The sequence below is a fragment of the Poecilia mexicana genome, unplaced genomic scaffold, assembly GCF_051168715.1.
Source record: "Poecilia mexicana isolate PSO_F unplaced genomic scaffold, ASM5116871v1 scaffold_20, whole genome shotgun sequence".
Taxonomy (NCBI): Eukaryota; Metazoa; Chordata; class Actinopteri; order Cyprinodontiformes; family Poeciliidae; genus Poecilia; species Poecilia mexicana.
Window position 1 is genome coordinate 3623951 of NW_028263389.1, and position 21509 is coordinate 3645459.

A 21509-nucleotide genomic window follows, 5' to 3' on the forward strand; every position below is an offset into this window, starting at 1 on the left:
CATAAATATGAAATGTCGTCCAGCTCCAATTAGCAAATCCTTCTATCTCTTTGTTTATTCCCATTACTTGGACACTATATCTACCGGTGTGTTGTATGTGTCTTGCTTAATATCACTTCGACATGGTTCTTCCTGTTTGGGTTTCCATTAAAGCTCCTGGAGGAGGATGAGGAGGATGAGGAGCAGGAGGGAGACGCAGCCGAGGAAATTAATGTGGAGGGTCGGGACCCGGTGTTGAGCAACCTTTAGTGCTGATATGCAAAGTAATAATTTAAAGCCTTTATTTATCCACTGAAACCCAGGAGACAGCACATGCTGGATTCCATCACCATCCTGCTCTCTGTCAGCTTCACAAACTCCTCTGCAACCAACTTTTAGGCTAAAGCATCGAGACTCTTTGACTTTTAAAGCTAGTTTGAAGAGAAACACACGGCTCCTAACATTTATTACATGAAAAGGACTGATAAAAATTTGCATTCTAACTTTATTCGTTTCCTATAAAACCGACTCATTCAGCAGCGCTTTATGGGATAGGCTACATGGGATTAGCGAAGGACACTGAGAAAATATAGGTTGTTTTCTGTAAGTCTCTTCACAAGGTCCGTCCCGTCACAGAGGTTGTGTCATAGGCTAAGAACTGATGATGAGGATGAACCAAAGAGAAGTCTGGAGAAGAGACCAAAACATAACATTAAGGTATATTTGATGTTTTAACTATTAAAGTAGGCAGCTTTAATGTTTTTATAGAGGTTCTTAAGTATTTACAGCACTCTACTGTACCGGAACTGTATATTTTTTAGAGATAAAGGTGAGTGAATACAAATGTACACCATGCTTTTCTAGTTTTTTTTATTTGTAATAGACTCTGAAATCATGCATCATTCTTCCTCGCCTTTACAATCAGACACTGCTCAGAGTTGGTCTACCATGAAATCCCAATTAAATACGTTTAGGTTTGTGGTTGTCTGAACCTCGCTGGGTGTTTATACGTTTTCCAAGGCATTGTATCTGGAATCTGGTGGAACAAAAGGAATTAGAGGTAGGAAATGGAAAACACTAATTTGTCCAATTGTAGGGACAGTAAGGAGGACAAGAGGGAGAGTCTAAAAACACGTTGATTTAACAAGCCGTCCAGCCACTCTTGCGTATGCACAGCATGTTCATAGCTGTGGCCTTGACCAGGTTCTCCCGTGAGGACAGAAGGCTGGATAATAATAGAGGGCAAAGGTGAGACTCTCCCAGCTCTGCACAATACATATTCAATCTACACAGACCCTTGACTTCAACTATAGCAAGAGCTTAATTAAAAAGCAACAGTTCCAGTACACTGGAGTCTGAGTGACCCACAGCCCCCCTTTCTCTCCCCCCTGGATGTTTTTTTTTTGTTTTTTTTTTTCAATGGGATGTTGGAAGGAAAATGAGAAACGGTATAAGTAAGTCAGAAAGACGATGCACTCTTACTGTTTGTAGCCAGCTGTTAGCTGGTGAGTAAAAGCCAATGTGTGCCTGATGTGTGTCTGTGACTTCCAAACATGAATTATTCAGAATAACCCCAGGCGCCGTTATGTGGTAAAACTCCAGTCCTGTGCGCGTCAACACACCGTGGTTGTGTGTGGGCAGCACAGGTCTGAGTGTGTGTGTGTGTAGCCGGGGCGTGAGGAAGTCTGAGTGCATTTCAGACATATGCTGTAGACCTAATCCGCTATGACAAACCTCTGACATCATGAACAGCAGGCATGCTGAGCAAATCCACTCATCCATAATAAATGAGTCAGAGGAAGAGAGGGAGAGATGGGGGAGACTTTAGGGAGAGGAAAACTTTGAATTGTGGAAAAAAAAATTTGACTCAGCAAGTCTATCTCTGGTGTAAAGTCTAAGATTGTCACGCAAAAAAAAAAAAAAAACAGGTACACAGCTTTAAAAAAAACAACAAAAAATATATTAAAGCATTAAGGTGAATGCCTGTGCTACCTTAGCGCTGCTGAACTGCTAAAATGTCTGCCTTTTTTTTTTTTTCTTTTTAAACAAGCCTGGTGCAAAAAGGGTTCCTCAGCTTAAGCGGTCCATTCCCAACAGAGACTTCGTGTTCTGACAAGGTTGATGAGCCTTGGCTTCATTTTATTACGAGGTGCTGCAGCCGGGCCAGTGGTCTGCATGCCGAGTCGGGCACTAAAATCCCATGGGTGGTTGGAGTTGAGGAGGTGGAGGAACTTTGAGCCCCAGAGAGTCTTTTTACTCACAGTTTGACTTCTACTGCTAATCAATTATTTAACACAGCACACACACCAAGACACTGTTACACAAGTTTATACTAAAAGCCGCGTAGACATTTGTGCTCAGATATAACCTTCATGCAACATAAAATCACAATCCTGTATCTCTCTCCTTTGGTTGCTATGGAGTCGAGTGGCTGACCTGCTCCAATTCAGACCATAAATTACACTGAGCCTTGTCGTCCAGTGCGACATCGTTCACATTTTGACATGTTACAACGACTAACTTAAAATTATTTAGTTTAGATTTTATGTGACAGATCATCTCTACTGGCTAACAACTCACATGCACTCTATTTATTAGCTACTCAGTATAAAAGGTAATGCCATAGTATACACAGTAGTATAGTTTTCAACTTTATATTGCATGTGCAACATCGTACAGGGGTGCATCATGCAGGGGTGTCCAAAGTGTGGCCCTGGGGCCATGTGTGGCCCATAGAGTCATTCTGTTGGGACCCTGATCACATGTCTGGAATAGTAAGTTTTTGCCAACAATTGATAACGCAAAAAATATGTTGACATTTTTCCTCTTAGTAAGTCAAAAGTCCTTTTAATGTGTCATTAAAAAGTTTGTTTTTTGTTGAGCAAGTAAAAAATAAAATAAAAAATAAATAAATATATATATATACATATATATACACATACTGCTCAAAAAATAAAGGGAACACTCAAATAACACATCCTAGATCTGAATGAATGAAATATTCTCATTGAATACTTTGTTCTGTACAAAGTTGAATGTGCTGACAACAAAATCACACAAAAATCATCAATGGAAATCAAATTTATTAACCAATGGAGGCCTGGATTTGGAGCCACACACAAAATTAAAGTGAAATGTTCCCTTTATTTATTTATTTATTTTTTTATTGAATGAGTTTTATGACTGGCCAGTAATTTAAATTTGCCAGTTTTAACAATCAGGGCAAAAAGTTTGGACACCACTCATGTAGTGAAATGGTTATCTTGTTTAATTGGGTTGTCCTTAGCATCATGGTCTACCATAATTTATTTTATTTTTTATTGGCTCTAGTGGCCTTTATTTGATAGTGAATTGACAGGAAAGAAGGTAATGAGAGAAGGAGGAAGACATGCAGCAAAGGTCACCAGGATAGGAATCGAACCTGCGCCACCACAGCGCCCCCTACCACCATACTTTGTTTAACATTTGGCAAAATATAATAAGGTTCAGAGATATGAATAGGCAATACTTCACAGCAACTATTTTTTTTAGTTAAAAATTTTAAAACAACCAGCATCCTGCTTCTCTCCACCAAGGGTTACCTAGAGTTCAACGATACATGAAAAATTTAACCAGTTCTAAAGAACAACTCGCAACCTACCATTCATTATGACTGGGCACCTCACGTATCCAGGCAACCGGGTTTTCTCCCACAAAGCCCATGTCGTCGTGGGAACTGGAGGACGACTGGTCAGACAGGTGGCCAGGAAGCAGGGGCGGCCTGTCGTCCTCAATCATCACCGTGTCGTCTTGTGGCATGTTCACAGTTGGAGAGAGCTGGTAGACGCCTGCAAAAGAAACAGAAGCGGGAGGCATTTACATAAGTTTCTTCAAAAGTATGACTTTCAAACTTTTAAAACTCCATCAATATTCAATTCCATACAGTCAGGGAGGCCTGATAGCACAATATCTGACAAATATGTGATCATACTGAAGCAACTTCAGACTCCGCTTCCTTCAAAGACGCTGTGTGATAAACATAATAATATCTTGCTTCACAAATTGCTAAGATAAAGCATCCAGCCAACAGATAACTTCAGACAAGGACAGCAACACTGTGTGACTGCACAATGAACATTTCCTATAAGACCGTTTCAAGGACGCTGGCGTAAAAAAGGTTAAAACGAGTGCTAATCAGGGGAACGCTGGCAATCCAAAGCACACAGGAAACTGGAACATGTTTCTAAAAAAAAGGCAGATTGTTTATCAGAAAACAATTTTGATTCTCAAGAAAAGCAAAGACACACAGAGAAACGGGTCGGAAGCTAAACAATTCAGTTTTTTTTTTCTTTTTCTGACCACTAAACACACCATACTGAAACAACAACACACAAATGACATGCAAGCAAAAACTCTTCTTGGTGTTGCTGCTGTAAAGACTTAGCCACTAGAGCCAGATTAATTCTTTATAAAAAATGAAGTTTTTTCATTCCATTGAAATATACATGAAGAACATTTTCTTTGCAATGCTACCTGTGCTAACAAGGCTAATTTCAGATGCATACTTCTGAAATGACTTTCTTTTCCATTGTACCACAGCGACATGATGTCACCTCTATAAATTATTAATGACTACTTACAGCAGAAAAACTAGACAAAAAAAAAAAGACTGCCGTTTTCATGTAGTCATTTTAGTTCTTCAAATCAAATCAGAATTAGCTCAAATTGATCCTGACAGGTCAAAGTTTTCCCAACGACAAAGACTGGGAACTGGCAACAAATTACTCTCTTGGGTATCTGAGGAATACAAACGTTCTGGGTTGTTTTTCATCCGTCTCTGTCTCATAACCCTGTTAATGAGCTGACCGATACAAAGACAAACACATTCTGACTGTATTCAAGTACACCTGCCAAATAGCAGCCAGCAACTGACAACCACAAAAAGGACATTATGAGTTATAAGAGGAGCTTAAAAGACCTGCCATCCAGAATCAAGTCTACTATTCCTACAGACTAAACTTTTTTGACACAAGTAGCTTCAGCCATTTTCAAGGACGAACGCCGAGGAGAGCCTCCCTGATCTGTATTCTGTCCCTCCCGACCCTCCCTGCTGAGGACATCCACAATTGCTCCTTTGCTGCTCCTCAGGAATCAAAGTCAACAGGGAATGTTCTGGCACTCGGCACCAAGGGCAGCGGAGGAGCCGCTCGGCTGCATGAGAAGTGGAATTACAACGCTCGGTCGGACGATTCACTCAGGCTATGACACACACATCAGCCCAAAGTCAAGACCCATTACCAGATCACCTGCTCGCCATTAAAGGGAAGGCTTTTCAGAACTTCCTGTGGCCTTTGCTTATGTTTTCATTATGAAACGGAGTCATTTTCCCAAATCTAATAGCTTAGGAACAATTGTGCTTAATCACTAACAGCAGACAACAATATTTACCCTGGCGTGATTCCAACGAGAGAGTTCTTAATTTGACGGGGGTGGGGGCAAGACATGCACATGATGAATGAACATGGCGGAGGAAAGTCTGAACAGCAATCAGTGCAGCAGTGAAATGTATAGCTGAGTATAAGGATTCGCTCAAGCAAAACAAAGAGGAGGAGAAAACCATGGACGGAAAACAAACATCACGCATACCATATGTGAAAAAAAAGTATAAAACGTGGAGTAATTAGTCATTTGTCATAGATATGAGGGCTCTGATGATCAATGTATCTTAGATGCATGGTCTACGACAAAGAAAAAGACTTTGACGTAGACACTCAAGACTGTTATTTACCCAGAGTCTTGGGTAAACATGGAAAACAGAAGACAGAAGTTACATTTATTGCATCATTGTAAGTGAAAAAAGAAGTGATATCATTAATTCAGAGTCGCTACGACAAGGCTAAATTTCTCACTTATGCTGTGCCAACGAAAAGTTAAAACTGTGGTTGGGAATCTGTTGATAATTGATTGCTAATTATCAGAGATGTTACTAAAGTCCGCAGTTCCTCTACTAATGTGAGAATCAGTTCTGGAAGAAGTAGCCAAGTATTAAACACAAAAATTTACTACAATATTTTTCTGTTTGCTTCATGAAGTGCAGCGAATGACACGTATGGTAACTTGACAACTTGTGTGGTTCATCCAACCACACAGGTCCAACTGGAGTTACATGCAACAAAATCTCTAATAATCATTAAGCCAGGAGCTCTACAGTCCGTACTGTAAGTCATGCAGATATATTGGGGGAAAAGTGAAATGTCTCTGTTTTATAGAATGGAACTTTTGTCACTTAGTTCCATATTTAGAAATCTTCAGCTTCTCTCTGCGTCACTCTTTACAGTCACTTAATTTGACTGGAAATGTAAATACTTCAGTTACAATTTTTTCATCTCATTCATCAAAATGAATGAACTGAAGTTCCAGCCTTGCTCAAAACAGAGAGCAAACATCCTAGTGCATTAACAAGAGGAGCAAAAGGCAGAATTTTTGAAGAGTGAAGCAATACGACTGAATCCAAAATTATGAATACCTCTGGCAGATTTATGTTTAAAATAATATCTTTATTAACATGTTTATTCTGACTGGATGGAACATAAATGTTCTGGAGTCACCCAGAACATTTATACAGCCAACTTGAATTCTAATAAGGGTTTAATAATTTTAATGAATTTGAAATCAAAAAGGGTTGGATTGTTGCAATGTTATAAAGGTGTAAAGTAAATAACTTTTACTATTTAATGATGACAGGAAAAATGTACAGTTTTTATCTGTACTCATTTCACATTGAGTTATCTTTCGAGATACCCGTCTCATTTCCTATCAGACAACAACAAAATGAAATTAAATTAAATGAATTTTAGATCCAACTGGATGTTGAGTCAGATTATGTTAGGAAACATGGCTGTCCTGCGGGAACTCCTGTTGAAATAAAATATCTAAAGAAAAACCGAGATGACTTTCTCTGCAACGTAAGAAAATGAAATGGAAAACAATCGTAACGCTAACATATACCGCAGGTTATTGATTGCATTAATTCACTACAAGTTAAAGCATCAAATATTTAAGCGTGTTCAATTCAGTTACATTTCAAATATTAAATAACTAACCCCAAAGGAAAATTAAATGCACTTATAACTCATTTATCCAGCGGCTGTAACAGGGCCACTTCAAGAAGCTGCTGACAAATTTAGCTGCATGGTACTGAACTAAAATAAGAAAGAAAGGGCGAATGCCTCCTCTTAAATAATTCAGATATGTAAGAGGGACAAAAAAAATAATTTGGTCAGTACGTCCCTCGTTGCTAAGTTTAGGTGTCTCATTATTGCACTGAAAATGTCATGGCTCCAACCTGGAGTAAAGCAGCAGTTTGTGCCGTCATACAAAAGGTTGTATTTTTTTGTTTTGTCACTTACACACCCAAGAATGTAGCATTCGCTTGTGTTCACACAATGTCCTCTTCAGGACAATACAGTACAAATAATCGCCTCGTATTCTTTCATGACGGCCTGGCTCTTGGCAAAGGACAGCTTTAATTGGAAGCTGGGAGCTTCATAAAAATTCCCAGCCAGGAACACTTGACACAAGACGCCGAAGTGCAGATGAAGCATTGTTAAACCCGTTCACTTTTGCACACACGCACACACGTGTTAAGCGGCTATTGGAAAGCCACAGCCGGGCCGGCGGTGATGCTCGGAAAGGTGAAAATAATTAGAGAAACCGGAGCACTTTGTGTTCTGCAGTTGTCGGCATAATGAGCCAAAGCAGCCAACCCGCAAAACCGATGCTCCTTATCCTCGTTGCACTTGATGCCACCGTGACTGTGTAACCGGGGGAAACGAAGCAAGGCGCGCAAAGGTCGAACAATCCAAACGGCACGAAGATCTGTGGGGACAGGCTCCTGAGTTCATAAAAACCTGGGCTGAACAGGAAGCAGCACTGCGGTTCAAATCAAGCCACCGAGTAGGTAGTTTTACCACCGCTGACTTTTACCAGCTGCTCACAGCCTCAGCGGTGAGAACGGCAGATCCGATCTAGAGGTTTTCGCATCCATCAGTCATCCAGATGTACATTTGCAGCTGTTTGTTAAGGGAAAATGTTCTTTTCTAACTTTTCTTATTGGTATAATGACTTAATAGAGGACTGATTTATTTAATGTGCATGGAATGTTGTACCAGCTGTTCATAAACTTCATAAAAGCTGACTCTCGTGATTATTGTGGGGTTGTTTTAGTTTTTTTTTTTTTTTTTTTTTCATTCAAAGCTGTTCCTTATCTAAAAGCACCAGAGCAAAACTAACCTCAAAAACCTGAGCGCTGTGAATGCAATTATTGTTTTCTACCCGACCCCAGAACTCTTATATTGGCTGAAAAATCAGAAAAATGCTGTTATTTAGCTTTTTATGACCTCAACAATCCTGATAAAAAAAAAAAAGAAATGAAAATACACAAGAACCTTTTATGCAGTTTTTTTTTCTTTTTTGTTTGTGGAAAAAACAGAGAGGAAAAACATGAATATTATGAAGCTATTGGGAATAATCAGCGCAATTTTAAAATGAGTTCACATGGGAATAAATATTACCAATTATGATAAATTGTCCACAGAAAACTGGTCCTCTCACAAAGGGGGTTATTCAGTGTTTCTGCACAGAAGGCTGTGTTTGGCAGGCGATTTCCCCGGTAACATGACCGTGTCGCTGCGACCTGATGGTCTCACCACTTATGAGCCACCTCGTCCTGAGGCAGATAAACACCACCGGCCGCCTTATTCCAGTTAGCGACCGGCTAAAAAAAACACGGAGCAGAAGTTGTTGGTCGCCGTGTGCCAAGTAGCAGTAATGTAATAAGTAAGCCGAAATGTTAGAGCTTAACAGAATTACGGTTAACAGCTGAAACACATTAAAGTCAATTCGATTATGGCGTTCATTAATTACAGTGTTGGAACACAGAATTTCATTGGGATTGTGCCTCAGAGAAAACTAGTTAAAAAAAATCAATAAACGATCTAATAATCAGAGATACAGTAGGTTTTACTTTTTATGTTCTAACCTTAAAAATATTCGCACCCTTTGAACTTTATCGCAAACCAGCATTTGTAATGATGAAGTGGACAATCAGATCATAGGTGTTTTATTATTTCATGCTGTTTATACTAATGTTCTCTTTCTGAGAATGTCACAAAACTGCTGGATGTAAAACAAGGCAGAGCTAAACTCCAGTTGGTATAGACTGTGGTGTTTTTCAGTTTTCGGTCTGTGGTATTAGGGGCTAAATGCAAATACATGGCTCACTGTTCAGATTTTGATTTGTAATAAAAATTAAAACCAGTTAATGAATGTCTTCCATTGACTTTACAACTGTACCCTAGTTTGTGTTGGCTTTTAAAAGGGCAGTATAATGTATTCTCCTGGCACTAAGTGCCATTTTGTAGCACAGTCAAGTATCCATGTTAACTTCAGTTGCTATAAAAAAAGCTGTCTATATAAATATATCAAATATGACTTAAAATAATTTCGACTTTGTAATTAAACCCCTTGAAGTTGGGCCTCTGTCTTTTTAAAAAACCCAGGCTCTTTCATCACAGCATTGCTCCGCTATTAACCCTTTAACAATGTTCTTATCAGCAATTCACTGAGAAGGAGCTTGTACTATGAGCTCAGCAGATGCACAGTTCCAACAGGTGTTTGCTAATTGCTGCTGGCTAGTCTGAAGGAGCTGAGTGGGGGAGGGCTGCTCTGAGGGCGGAGGTTCGGAGACTTGGAAACTGCATCTCGGAGGAGAAGCTTCGTCTCAAAGACGGCGCCCGGTCCACCCAGGTGTTTTGCACATCTGAATGGTTGCCACGGAGATTAAAGGATTTCTCAAACATGCATGAAAGAATTAAGTTAACACTCCAGGTTTGCTTTTGATGAGGGAACCATATTATAAGATGATGTCAAGCTCAAAAAAGTCAATTTTACATAATACTGCCCCTTTAAATGAACACCCACTGAAAGACATTCACGTTTGTGGTTGACAAAATGTGAAAAAATGTCATCTTAATTGTTGAAATTTGGGGAATAGAAGATAAGCTGCTTCCAAGATCCTGTGTAAGTGCACCCCTTACACAGGATCTTATACTACTGAAGCGGTGATGTTCTTCCTCCCTCATCCACAGACTGATGAGCTCTTAGACCTACAGTGCCACCTGGCTGCATTCATCCCCACAGACCAGCGCCTGACTCCTCTCTCTCTGTCTGTCTGTCTGCTGACCAGGCTTTGCCCCTTCGAACACTGAACGGCAAGGTGAGAGGATACACTAATAGCCCCACACAATCTCCCTTCTCCTTTATGATTTCTCCTCTGTGTTCTCTCGCGTCCTCCTTCCCTCTCTGACACTTTGGCCTATTGATTTGACTGGAGGAGAGATCATTAGTTGATCCCTGCTGCCGTGGCTTTAAAACCCATACATGGACTGCAGCAGGTAATCACTTTAAGTACACACCGGTGAAAACCAATGTCTTTATGCACACCGGGGGCAACGTCTGGGCCATTTTTCCGGCAGGTTTCCACCATGTTACAGGACCCATTCCCACATCAGCACAATTGATCTGGACATTTAGTAAAATGGGTTTCGATGACAAAGGCTTACTTCTGCAAGAAAGACATATTTAAGATGCATGGAGTTAATTAGTGATTACTTACGGCAAGCTTGGAAAAAGTGAGCACAGGTTTTATTATGAATCGCTTCACCGTGAAAATGTGAAGATTTTATCGCTCCACCTTCTAAAATGACTCACCGCATCTTATTTAACCAAACCCCTTTGGACAGAATGTTCAGGTAATCATGACAGATTGTCCCAGTAAAGCTTTGAAAACGGTAAAAGTCTAGGATACTGTCATTTTCATGACTGTCACATTTCTTCATGGGACCAGGGGGGATCACCCTTAGATATTCTGGACACAAAGTTAAGAAAGGTCATGCTTCCTCACACAGTAGCACACACATTGTTAAAAAAAAAGAAAAAAAAAAAGCCATAAATCCTGATAGAAGAGGACAGAAGGGTCAGAGCAATCTCTCCTGGAGAGCAACTGGAACAAGTTAAACGTCTGAGTTATCTGTACATTGGCATGAAAAGGAATAGATGTTGATGGAAATGTACAGTCATGCTTATTAAAATTAGAATATTCATTCCAGTGAGGCTTGCTTGTCAAGGTTTTTTGTCTCCTACATCGGTCAGGTTACATTTGATGGCCAACAATCTGATAACTCACTAATATATAAGATAAAATGGAATGGTCCCAACACTAATCCTTGTAGCACACCATCAGAAAATGCACCATATAGAAGCATTACCACAATGTCCTCACAGCAGCGTTCCTCACTGTGGAGCTCGTTGTGTGTACAGTTAATGTCAGCATCAGTGAGGTATTAAAATCATGTCATGAGAAGCGCAGATGTATAAGAGTGGATTGAAGGGAAATTGTACATTGTTTTCCCTCCAACAGCTCACTATTCTCTTAGGCTGCAACAGAGAAAAAGAGAGAAAGTGAGGCCCAAAAAAATAACAGGAAAACTGAATTTTTAGCTCCAAGTTGCTGTTTTATCCTTTTGAGTTTTCAGCTTGTGTGTGTCATAAAATGGGCGAGATCTGGAAATGTGGAAGCTAAAAGTTGGGAGGCTAAGAGTTGAAGTCAAAAAGCTAACTGTACAAACCAGGCATGAAGATGCTGCTCCGTAATCATGTTATCACCCAGGTGTGAAATGCATCATTTTTGGTATATGCGTATGAGAGACTATTCCCTCAATACAAAAGTTAGTAATTTCTTGAAAACATGGCCTTTCGTGTGGCCTTTTTAGAGAATAAAAACATCATTTTGGTTGTCATAAAGAAATCACCATAAATCCATGGTGTGTCGATTAAAATCAATGATTATTATTATAATCATTGCTCACAGCAGAAAAAATAGGAAAAAAATGTACTTTTATGAAGTAAAAAGTTTACAATATTTCTGACTTTCTTACGTTTTTTTTTTTTTGGCTACACTGACTGCAGGGTTTTGCACCTTAAGCTCTACAGTACACATTACAACAAACATTTTCTTTTTTTTTTTCACAGTCAGACAAGTCCAGCACTGTGGTTCCGAAACTCTGGTCCAAATCTACGTGTTAGTAAGGCACCGATACTTGGTGTGAAATCTGCTTGGGATCCGCTTCAGCCCACAAGTCCCAATTTTCACCCCAGCATGTGAAACCCACACCTAGCGACGCTTTTCTATTACAGACAACCCAAGTGAAGCCGTGTGTGATCCAAATGACCTTGGAGTAAAAATCGTATGTTTAACATATCCTTTCCCTGGAAATGTTTTTTTTTTTTTTTTACCCTAAATCTCGATGTAATTTCCCCTTTTGAGGGGAAAATGAACTTTATTGACATATTCTTCTTCAATTCGCCATCAGAGGTCATATTGGAGGAGAAGGCATCAAGAGCGATTAAAACAAAATGGAATATTGTATAATAAACTACTGCACATGGTGTACAAATGCGTAATCCAAGCACATGTGAAGCTAAAGCTGTCAGTAACTTGGAACACCAGACCGTAAGAGGCAACTCCCACAGTTCAAGAAAAATTATTATTACAGTCAATACGACGCCACTGTACCAGCTTAAAAGCAAATGCCACTTAATCAATATCTATAGTGTCGCCATGGTAATCACGATTCCCATATTTAACCCAGTTGCACAATTACAAAGAAAGAACTGTTCTCCAAAAAAAAAAGAAAGACAGAAAGAAAATCAAACACTGTATGTGAAATGTTGGAACATTCACAGCAGAGCGCTGCGTTTTTTAGCTGACTTTACAGGACAGAGACTACTCACGGCTGGGCAGGAACAAGTTCACATGTATTGATTTGCCGCCAACTCCGATAACTCACGATTAAAGCCAGGTCTTAATTTTTCAGCATCAAAACCTTTCCATTTCATTTAGCTCTGAGTCTCGGTTCATTTATGGAAGCAGAAGCATAATGGAGTCGAGCGAAAGAGGAAAAAAAAACACCTGATTTGATTAGGGGACTCCTCTCTCTTTGGTCTTCCTGAAAACCAAAAAAAAAAAAAAAAATCCACTAAGTTCTGAAAGCACTAAATGTTCTCATGACTAAAGCAAGCAGAGGTTGTGTATTTGTCTGCAGCTGCATCTGGGCAACGCGTGCAAGGTGTGCACGGCGCCACAACTCAAACTCCGACGTCTAACCTTCATGATTCAGTAATTTAGCGGGTTTAGATACACTCCACATCAAGCTGTCAGTCAAGCCCCGGCGGCTGTGTGTTTCCTGACCTCGCTGAGCCCGTCTCAACATCTGTCCTCTAACCACAACTGTCACGTCTCACGCACCAGGCAATATGTCTGAGTCCGTCTGAAATAACACCCAGAAAAAGACCGAGGGGAGCCGGCTACTCGCTGTCAAAGCCCGCAGACATTTACCATCAAACATCTCGTGTCAAAGCGAGGAGCCAATTTGAGATATTCGCACATTGCACAGAACCACGATTTGAAATAAAATTCAGTTGGCAGGTCCACATTATGGCACAATGTATGTATTTAATTTAAATACAAACATCAGAAGGTGTATTTTATGTAATGAACCAACATAACATGTTAGAAGAAATGGTAGAGGAAAATAGCTTGAGCTTTGGTATTTACGCCCTTTGACTCAAAAACTACAATGATATTTAGAAATCAGAGAATATACTGATTATGCCTGGCATAAAAAGCCTCAAAGATGAACATACTAAAGAAAGGACCCAACCAACCAATCAGCATGATGGACAAATCAAGACCAAGGTCGACTTAGTAAGATATTCTGCCTATCCCTCAAGGCACTCTCTGAATGAATATGACACTTTGGCGAATGTCAGAAGAACAGAACAACTAACCTTGATACAAGAAAATATGTCATTTATTAGAGAAGAAAGGAAAATACACCAATGATGCTTCAAAATGTTAAAATGGACAAAAGAGACGGTCAGATTTCTGGCTCTGGGTTGATGAGACTACTCCTGTCCTTTCTTTATGGAAAATAGTCATTGTTTCAACAAAGAAAAAGCAACATTTTGAAGCTCAGCAAAACTTCAATTACAACAAATGCAGAATGAGATAATGTAGATCAGAAGAGACTAAAGGTGCATCCAGACCAGCTCTGTTTAGTCCTCTTTAATCGAGATCTAATTTATTTGAATTGAAAATCCAGTTTGTTTGGGAAGGTGAGAATATGTAATCGAACTCTGATATGGACCAAAAAGTGAACTCTGCTCCACCTAAAAACCTAGGAACCGGTTTGGCTAAAGTGAACTCTGTCACAGTTCAAAGTCAAATGAAGCAAACTGCAGCGCAGGGCATCCTGGGTAAATACAACCAAAACAAACTCTAGTGATAGTTTGAGAAATGACTCGTGGTCTTTAACCAAAAACAAAAGAGAAATCCTTTAACTGCTAAAATCTGATGCTACTCCATTTTTGTTTACATTTATGGAGAAGGAAATACAATACTGATTTCTCATGTCTTCTTCAGAGGCTTTCATGTTGTTTCCTTCAGTAGTTCTTGCTGCAGTGCCTCCACAGGCGACTGGGTGAACAGGTTTTTCAATAGTTTGGATCGTTCCACAGGGCAGTGTGAAACCAAAACACACCAGCTGAAAATGTAACATCGCAATTTTGATCCCCAATCAAACTGAGTCTGCTGGACTATCAGGTATGAAAACATTTCAGCATCACACAGCATTGGTTTTTCCAGTTGTGCCAGGAATTTTGTCAGAATTAAAGGAGTACTAGATGTTGATATATACACAGACAACTACACACTTTCTGAGGTGTATGCAGATGCTTTATAGATGCCCCAAACCAAGCCAAGAGTTTTCAATGCGCAAATTTGAAAGTATGCCTTACAAGACTTCACGATTCAAATGAAAGAAATCTCTCAAAGGGTGCATGCTTGGGGATATATGCAGTAGATATATGCAGATATATTCAATACCTCAAGGAAAAAACAGCATTTACACATCTAACTGGATGCTACAAGCAGAATTCCCTTCTAATAACTTGACATTTTCAAAACCATTGGCACTTACATGAGATGTGTTTGAAATTTGACCAATTGTGATCAAAAGTCAATTTCTCAAAATATTTCTAGTCTCAAACACCATACTCTATTATTTAAATACATCTATTAAAAACCTAAAAACAGTTAATTCAAATGTGACTAGTACAAAAAAAATGATTGCTATTTGTTGTACGACAAAAAAATTCACGAGGATAACCAACCCTCTGCTGTGATTTTTGCAACACTGAAAACTGAACCAAATATGATACTGATTTCTTCTATCACAAGATCAAAAGCCAAAGAGGAATATTTGGCCTTCAGAGTCAAAACGCCACTTCATTAATTTTTAGTTCAACAAAGTTCAAAATTCTGTACACTTATAACATAGTGCAGAACATTGTTAAGAAGCGTTGGTTGCCAAAGCTCTAGAAGCAGTATATATCTGAACAACACATGAATTGCAAAATAAATGGCATCTCAAATTACTCCAAAAATAAAGTCAAGGAACTTCCAACCAATCAGCCGGATAAAAACTGGACAATCCACCAATTAGATTTCAGCTGCTGAATATCACCCGTGTGTCGGATCTAGAAATAGAAACCCAACCTTTGCTACACACAGGAGAAGTGTGTCAGTTTAAAAGATGAAGACCTGTCAAAGAACCTCGACGCAGGTTAATAACGGAATAACTCGGGAGGCAGACTGAAGACGTGGAGGGAAAATATCCCGACATTTTCTTGCAGCGAGACGAGACAGACGCGTCGGAGATCTGAGAGCGCCGAGCTTCAGCTGTGATAGCTTACCGCATTGGCAGCCGCTCCACCCACATCCCCAAAACTTTTCCACTTGCCTCGTTTGACATCTACTCTGCAGGCGGAGGCAGATGCCCTTGAAGTTTCAATAAGGGCATGAAAAAAAAACAACACTTTTTTTTTAATAGCAACCCACAGTTACAGTTGATCAGAACATCATTTTGAAAAGCCAGTGGAGTAAATAAACGTAGCTGTGTAAAACCAGAAAAAAAAAAAAACTTGGATAATTTTAGTAACAGAACAAAGAAAGGAGAGGAAAGATGGAGAGAGAGAGACAGAGAAACCGAGAGAGAGAGAGAGAAAGAGAGAGAGGCTCAGATGGAGGTAAAGTGTCAGGAGCAAACCTTATTGATCTGGAGTCTTAATTAACCGTCGGATGCCTCTGACTCAGTGTCTGATCTTCCATGATCAGTGGCAGAGTGGCATCGCTCTCGGGGGAGTTGGAAGAGAGTGGATGGAAACGAAACAGGAGAGTGGGCGGGCGAAGGGCAGAAGGGCAACACTACATAAAAAAACCGGCTACAAATTCACTCAAATTTCTCTAAAGCAAATATTCGACTTAAAATCTGAAAAGAGAACCAACCCTGTTTAGCAGTTTCTCAAGAACCTCCTGATTTCCCGAGAAGGGAGGAGGGGATAGCCTCTTGCCACGCTCTGTCGTCCCTCGCGCTGATGCAATCACCTTCAGACCCTGAACGTGGATATGTGAACGGTTCTGTCAACGTTGAGATGACAGCGGTGACTGCTTGAGGATTGAATTGCCAATTCTAATCTACCTAAGAAGCCAAGATCTTGGCCTGCTGATTTAATTCGGGCCAGAATTGGAATTGACCCAAATGAAACCAGTGGAGTGGAGTGAAAGTAGGGGGGATTGGGGCTGACGTTAATCCCTGGAGGGTGGGGGACGGAGTGGGGGTGGTTGAACAGCGAAATTGTGCTTTGTGGAATGTGAAGAGGAGAGATTGGGCTTTGAGGATGATGTCGCTCGAGACCCGGAAGGAAGGAGGTGGAATGTGTATTTTATGAGCGCAGTTATTAATGTCAGGCAACGAGTTCATGAGGTTAGCTGCTCAAGTACATATTCTATTGATCTAAAAAGAAAAGTACTCAGTGGTTTCCATAGGCTACAATTTAGACTTTTTTGCCACAAAAGAATGACTAAAAATGTCGAAGTGAAAACTAATACCCATAAAGAAAAAAGTGATAAATCAAAATATTTAACACAAAATAAGTGTTTGCATGGATGTTCACCACCTTTAAAGGGAGAGTATTAGGTAAAATTGACCTTTTTGAGCTTTACATGATGTTAGAATGTTATTCCTTCATCAAAAACATACCTAGAGTGTTGCTTTCATTATTTTATGCATGTTTGAGAAATCCTTTAATCTCCCCTGGCAACCATTCAGCTATGCAAAACACCTGGGAGGATCTAGCCCCGCCTTAGAGACACACCTCCTTCTCAGGGCTGCAGTTTCCAGGCTTCTGACTCCCCCATTCAGCTCCTTCAGACTATCCAGCAACAATTAGCAAACACCTGGTGGAACTGTCTATCTGCTGAGCTCATTATACGAGCTACTTCTGGTAAAACCTTTTTATGCTGGTAAAAACATTAAACGTTTAATAGAGGAACCATGTTGTGATGACTACCTAGAGGAGGAGCTTAGGAAAGAGCGGGAGTTTTTAAAGAGATAGCGACCCAATTTCAAGATGTTAAATTATGAAGTCAGATTTCTTTTAAGTCATATTTGATATATGTGCCATTTTTATAACAACAGAAGGTAACTGTTACTTGATTATACTTTAAAATTGCCCTAAGTGCCTGGAAAATATATAATACTGCCTCTTTAAAATGACTGACCTAATTCAACACAGGTCCAGTCCAATTGGTACTAGAAGTCTCACAATGAGTGGAATGCAGATCACTGGAGTCCAGTGCTGAAGCTGCTGAATACTGACTTGAAGAGGGTGAATATTTAAGCAATCACTTATTTTATGTTACATATTTTTATTTACTTGCCATTATTTTGCAGAAATCAGATTTCACTTTGATGTTAAAGGGTTTTTTTTTTTTTTGGGTCCCATTTTGTTAATCATGGTTGATTTGTAAAGTCGATTAAAATGCTAGAATCTCCAAGGGGGGTGACAACTTCTTATAGGCACTGCACATATGAGGATGACTATGTTTAACAACAGATCAAAACTCACCGTTGCGTGCGAGTATGTTAGTGCGTGATGCAGGCATGTTGTCCGGGAAGTCGATCGTTTCATAGAGTGACTGGGAGAGTTGATCTTCATCGTCGTCCAAAGGTACATTCACAGGAAGCTCCGACATTCCTGAACTGTCCTATCGAGGGACAGACAACAGCGTATGTTACTCTAAAATCTCATAGCTAATAACTGGAGTTAGCAGGTGTCTTGCAACACCGAAACATTTATCCAACTTATATTAAAAAAATAGGCAAACTAGGAAAAAGAAATGCACAGCCCTTTAACCATGTCAAACTTTTTCATGTTCCCACCACAAGTTTTAATGCATTTTATTAGATTTTTAATTTTTCAGAAAACAGAACATAATTCGTAAGTGTAAAAAAATTGATAAATGGTATACTATAAAAATCTGAAAAGTGTGGCATGCAACAACAGTGATGTCCAAACCAGACACCAGCCCATTTTACTCTGAACCCACTGAATAAAATGTATTAAAACAACTTCCCCTTGGATTCCATATATGTCGCCATTTCATCTCAGTACAATTACAGCTGCTGAATTGCTTGCCGTGGTTTTCTGATTTGCATTTGTAAAAAAAAAACAAACAAAAAAACATCTGTATTCCCGTCCTCCCACTAAAAAATTATGCACCACACTGTGATGGTTGTCACAGTGTGTGGACACTTGCAAAGCATTGTGTGTAAATTAATTTATAATGATATTTCTCTGCTAAGAGATGTTTGTGTTCAAACAGAAACAGGCCATCTTATCTTTCTCAGTGTAGCTTTGTCCCAAGAGTGTTTTTGCTAAGCTATAATTTGTCATAACAAAAATGAAAAGTGAAAAGTCAACCTGTAAAACATGCTAGACAGAGTTTTAACCGAACAACATAATAAGCAAAGTGTACAAGGATGGACTATATTCACACAAAGAGAAAGAAAACCTCAAATGTCACATGGTTCTTAAGTTGTGTCATCAATATTCAGGGACGACGGAACCGAGGCCTGAGTATCCATCTCAGTTTAGCTCAGTATTTTCCGGATCAGCAGTGTGAAACAGGTCCAGCAGGGAGTCCAAGCTGGATAAAGCTCCATGGATTTCCCACAGGCCAACAGACAGCTGTCGCTAACAATGAGCTTGAGTAAAGGGACCAGTGACATTTGCCATGTGGTCGATGTTCTGCACTGCTGGTCTCTGAGCCTGCCGCACACTTATTCCATGAGCCACTCCTTGTATGGGGACATGTCTGGTTTGGACACCGCTGTTGTTGAGCAAATGCTGAGCTTTGACTGATAATAGTTTATCAGCCATTTGATTTCAGGACAAATCTCATGGAGTTGCAAATGTGGTTTCAAGGGTGCATTCACACCAGTCCTTTATAGTTTGTTTCCGTTTTTATCAAACTCTAGTTTGTTTGGCTAGAAAATTTGTTTTGTTTTGTAATCAAGCTGTGAAGAGAAGCAATGAATAATGTTCTGCCGAAAAACCTAAATCTCAGTTCAGCTGAAGTGAACTCTGATGGAGTTTGAATGTCAAGAGGACCAGAGACAGATCCAAAAGCTGGCAGTGCACTATAGCACAGGGAACTCTGGGTAAATACAACCAAAGCAAACTTGCGAGTCAGGTGCTGGCAGGACAACGGCGCATTGTCTTTTACCTAAGACATAAGAGAAATCCTACATTGGATGAAATCTGACACTACTCCATTTTTGTTTACATCTTTTTGAAGAAGAAAGTTGTGCTGATGTTTTCTTCTGAAGTTTTTATGTCACTTCCTTCAGGAGTTCTTGGTGCAGCGCCACCACAGGCGAGGGGAGGGGTGACACCAAAAGGTTTGGTTTGATTGACGTAGACCAGCTAAAAATGTGACGAATGTTGCAAATCTAATCCCCAATTAAACCCAATGAAAACACCTTTCATTCCTTATAACCTGTTAGTTTATCGCACTTCTGTACCATAAGCTTGAATCCATAACATCCTGACTAGTACTGCATAGGGACAACACTCTGTTAGCTTCGTCACAAAGAAGAGTTAAAGAGCCGACATTCTGGAGGAGAGAGGAGAATAAAATGGAGGAAAATTAGACCTTCGAGTAAACAAAGAAGAAGGACCCGTGCGGGTTTTGGAGCCGAGGCCCCGGAGCAGCGAGGGTGCTGCCAAGCGGTCTCGATGTGCGCGCAATATGCCGGGCTATGGGGTCAGGGGTACTTATTGGCTGTTTAATATAAATAAGAGGTTTAATGTGGTTGAAAGCACAAAATCTGATCAGAACAGCATGTTGATAAGAGCGAGACGGGAGCGGAGCGGTGCCTGTGCACGGCTGGGTCAACACAATTACAATCAGAGTCATGGCTGCAGCCAGCCTTTTAATGAAAACCATCTCCCAGGAAAAATTAGACTCAGCAAGGTTCAGATTGCTGAAATGAAGACTTACTTAACTTACGTTCTCACTTTTGCTCGACTGCTGTCTGCAGTTTTTTAATATGCACTGAACTTTGACCGTGTGGAGGAGAGATGTCGGGGTTTGGGTGTTTACTTGTTTAAGTCGGAAATTATAAACCAAAACCCTCATTTGACATTTAGCGTACATCTCAGAAAACAGATAAAGTGCATTAGTGTTTATATTTTAACCTTTTCACATTTTAGAGTGTTACAACTAAAAAGCAGAAAAAGATACATGACTTTCTGTGAAGAAAAATATGTAGTGTACATTAATTGTACTCCCTTTACTGTACTACCCTAACAAAAAAATCTGCCAAAAATGACAAATGAATTTTTTAGCCAACATGCACAATGCTTTGCATGGTGGGAAATCAATACTGAACTTTACACATATTTATTTAAAAACGAGCTGATGTTTATACTATATTATATACAGTCCTATTAATTCAATACTCTTTCCATTTTTGATGATAGTTCAATAACATCGGGACCTGACTGACTGCACAAGTTGGACTCTTGAATCCGGAACCGCAGAGAAGAAGAGGAGGAAGAAAACCCCAGAAATGAAGAAAACCTCGTCTGGGAAAGAGAGAATGGTCAAGAAAAAAAGAACACTTCTTTGGTAATACTTGCCATTCATAGAAAAGTGTAAAAGGTTTAAAAATTATACTTTTTTTTTTTTTAAACTTTGCACTTCCATGTTGGCGGATGCGCAGTTTAAGACGTTCAGGTACATTTGGTCTAAATCTGCAAAGCTGTAAGAGAAGTACCCTAGGAGACTTTCATTTGTAAACAGTTTAAAAGACAGTAATTATTCTTTTTTTTGTTTTTTACAAATATGTGATACTTATTGGTCTGACATTTCAAAAATCATTGCAGACTGTAAGCTATACGTACAATGAAAACACTAACAAGTAAGATTTACTTTTTTTAAAAATCCTTAAGTCAATTTGCATTAACATTTTTAAGTAAATTGAAATACCATGAATTCAAGTATTCCTCACTTGTTTATATCTAGT

At 39.6% G+C, this 21509-nt stretch overlaps 1 protein-coding gene across 2 annotated transcripts in view; it reads right to left on the bottom strand.

The window, feature by feature from the left end:
• LOC106931385 (partitioning defective 3 homolog) overlaps positions 1–21509 on the bottom strand; it is a 389759-nt gene that overhangs the window by 167141 nt on the left and 201109 nt on the right. For both annotated transcript variants that reach the window (XM_088001335.1, XM_088001334.1), the window contains 2 exons: positions 18046–18184; positions 3620–3806 (listed from right to left, as the gene is read on the bottom strand). In XM_088001335.1, the coding sequence (XP_087857461.1) occupies positions 3620–3806; positions 18046–18184 (326 nt within the window). The remainder of the gene's footprint in view (positions 1–3619; positions 3807–18045; positions 18185–21509) is intronic.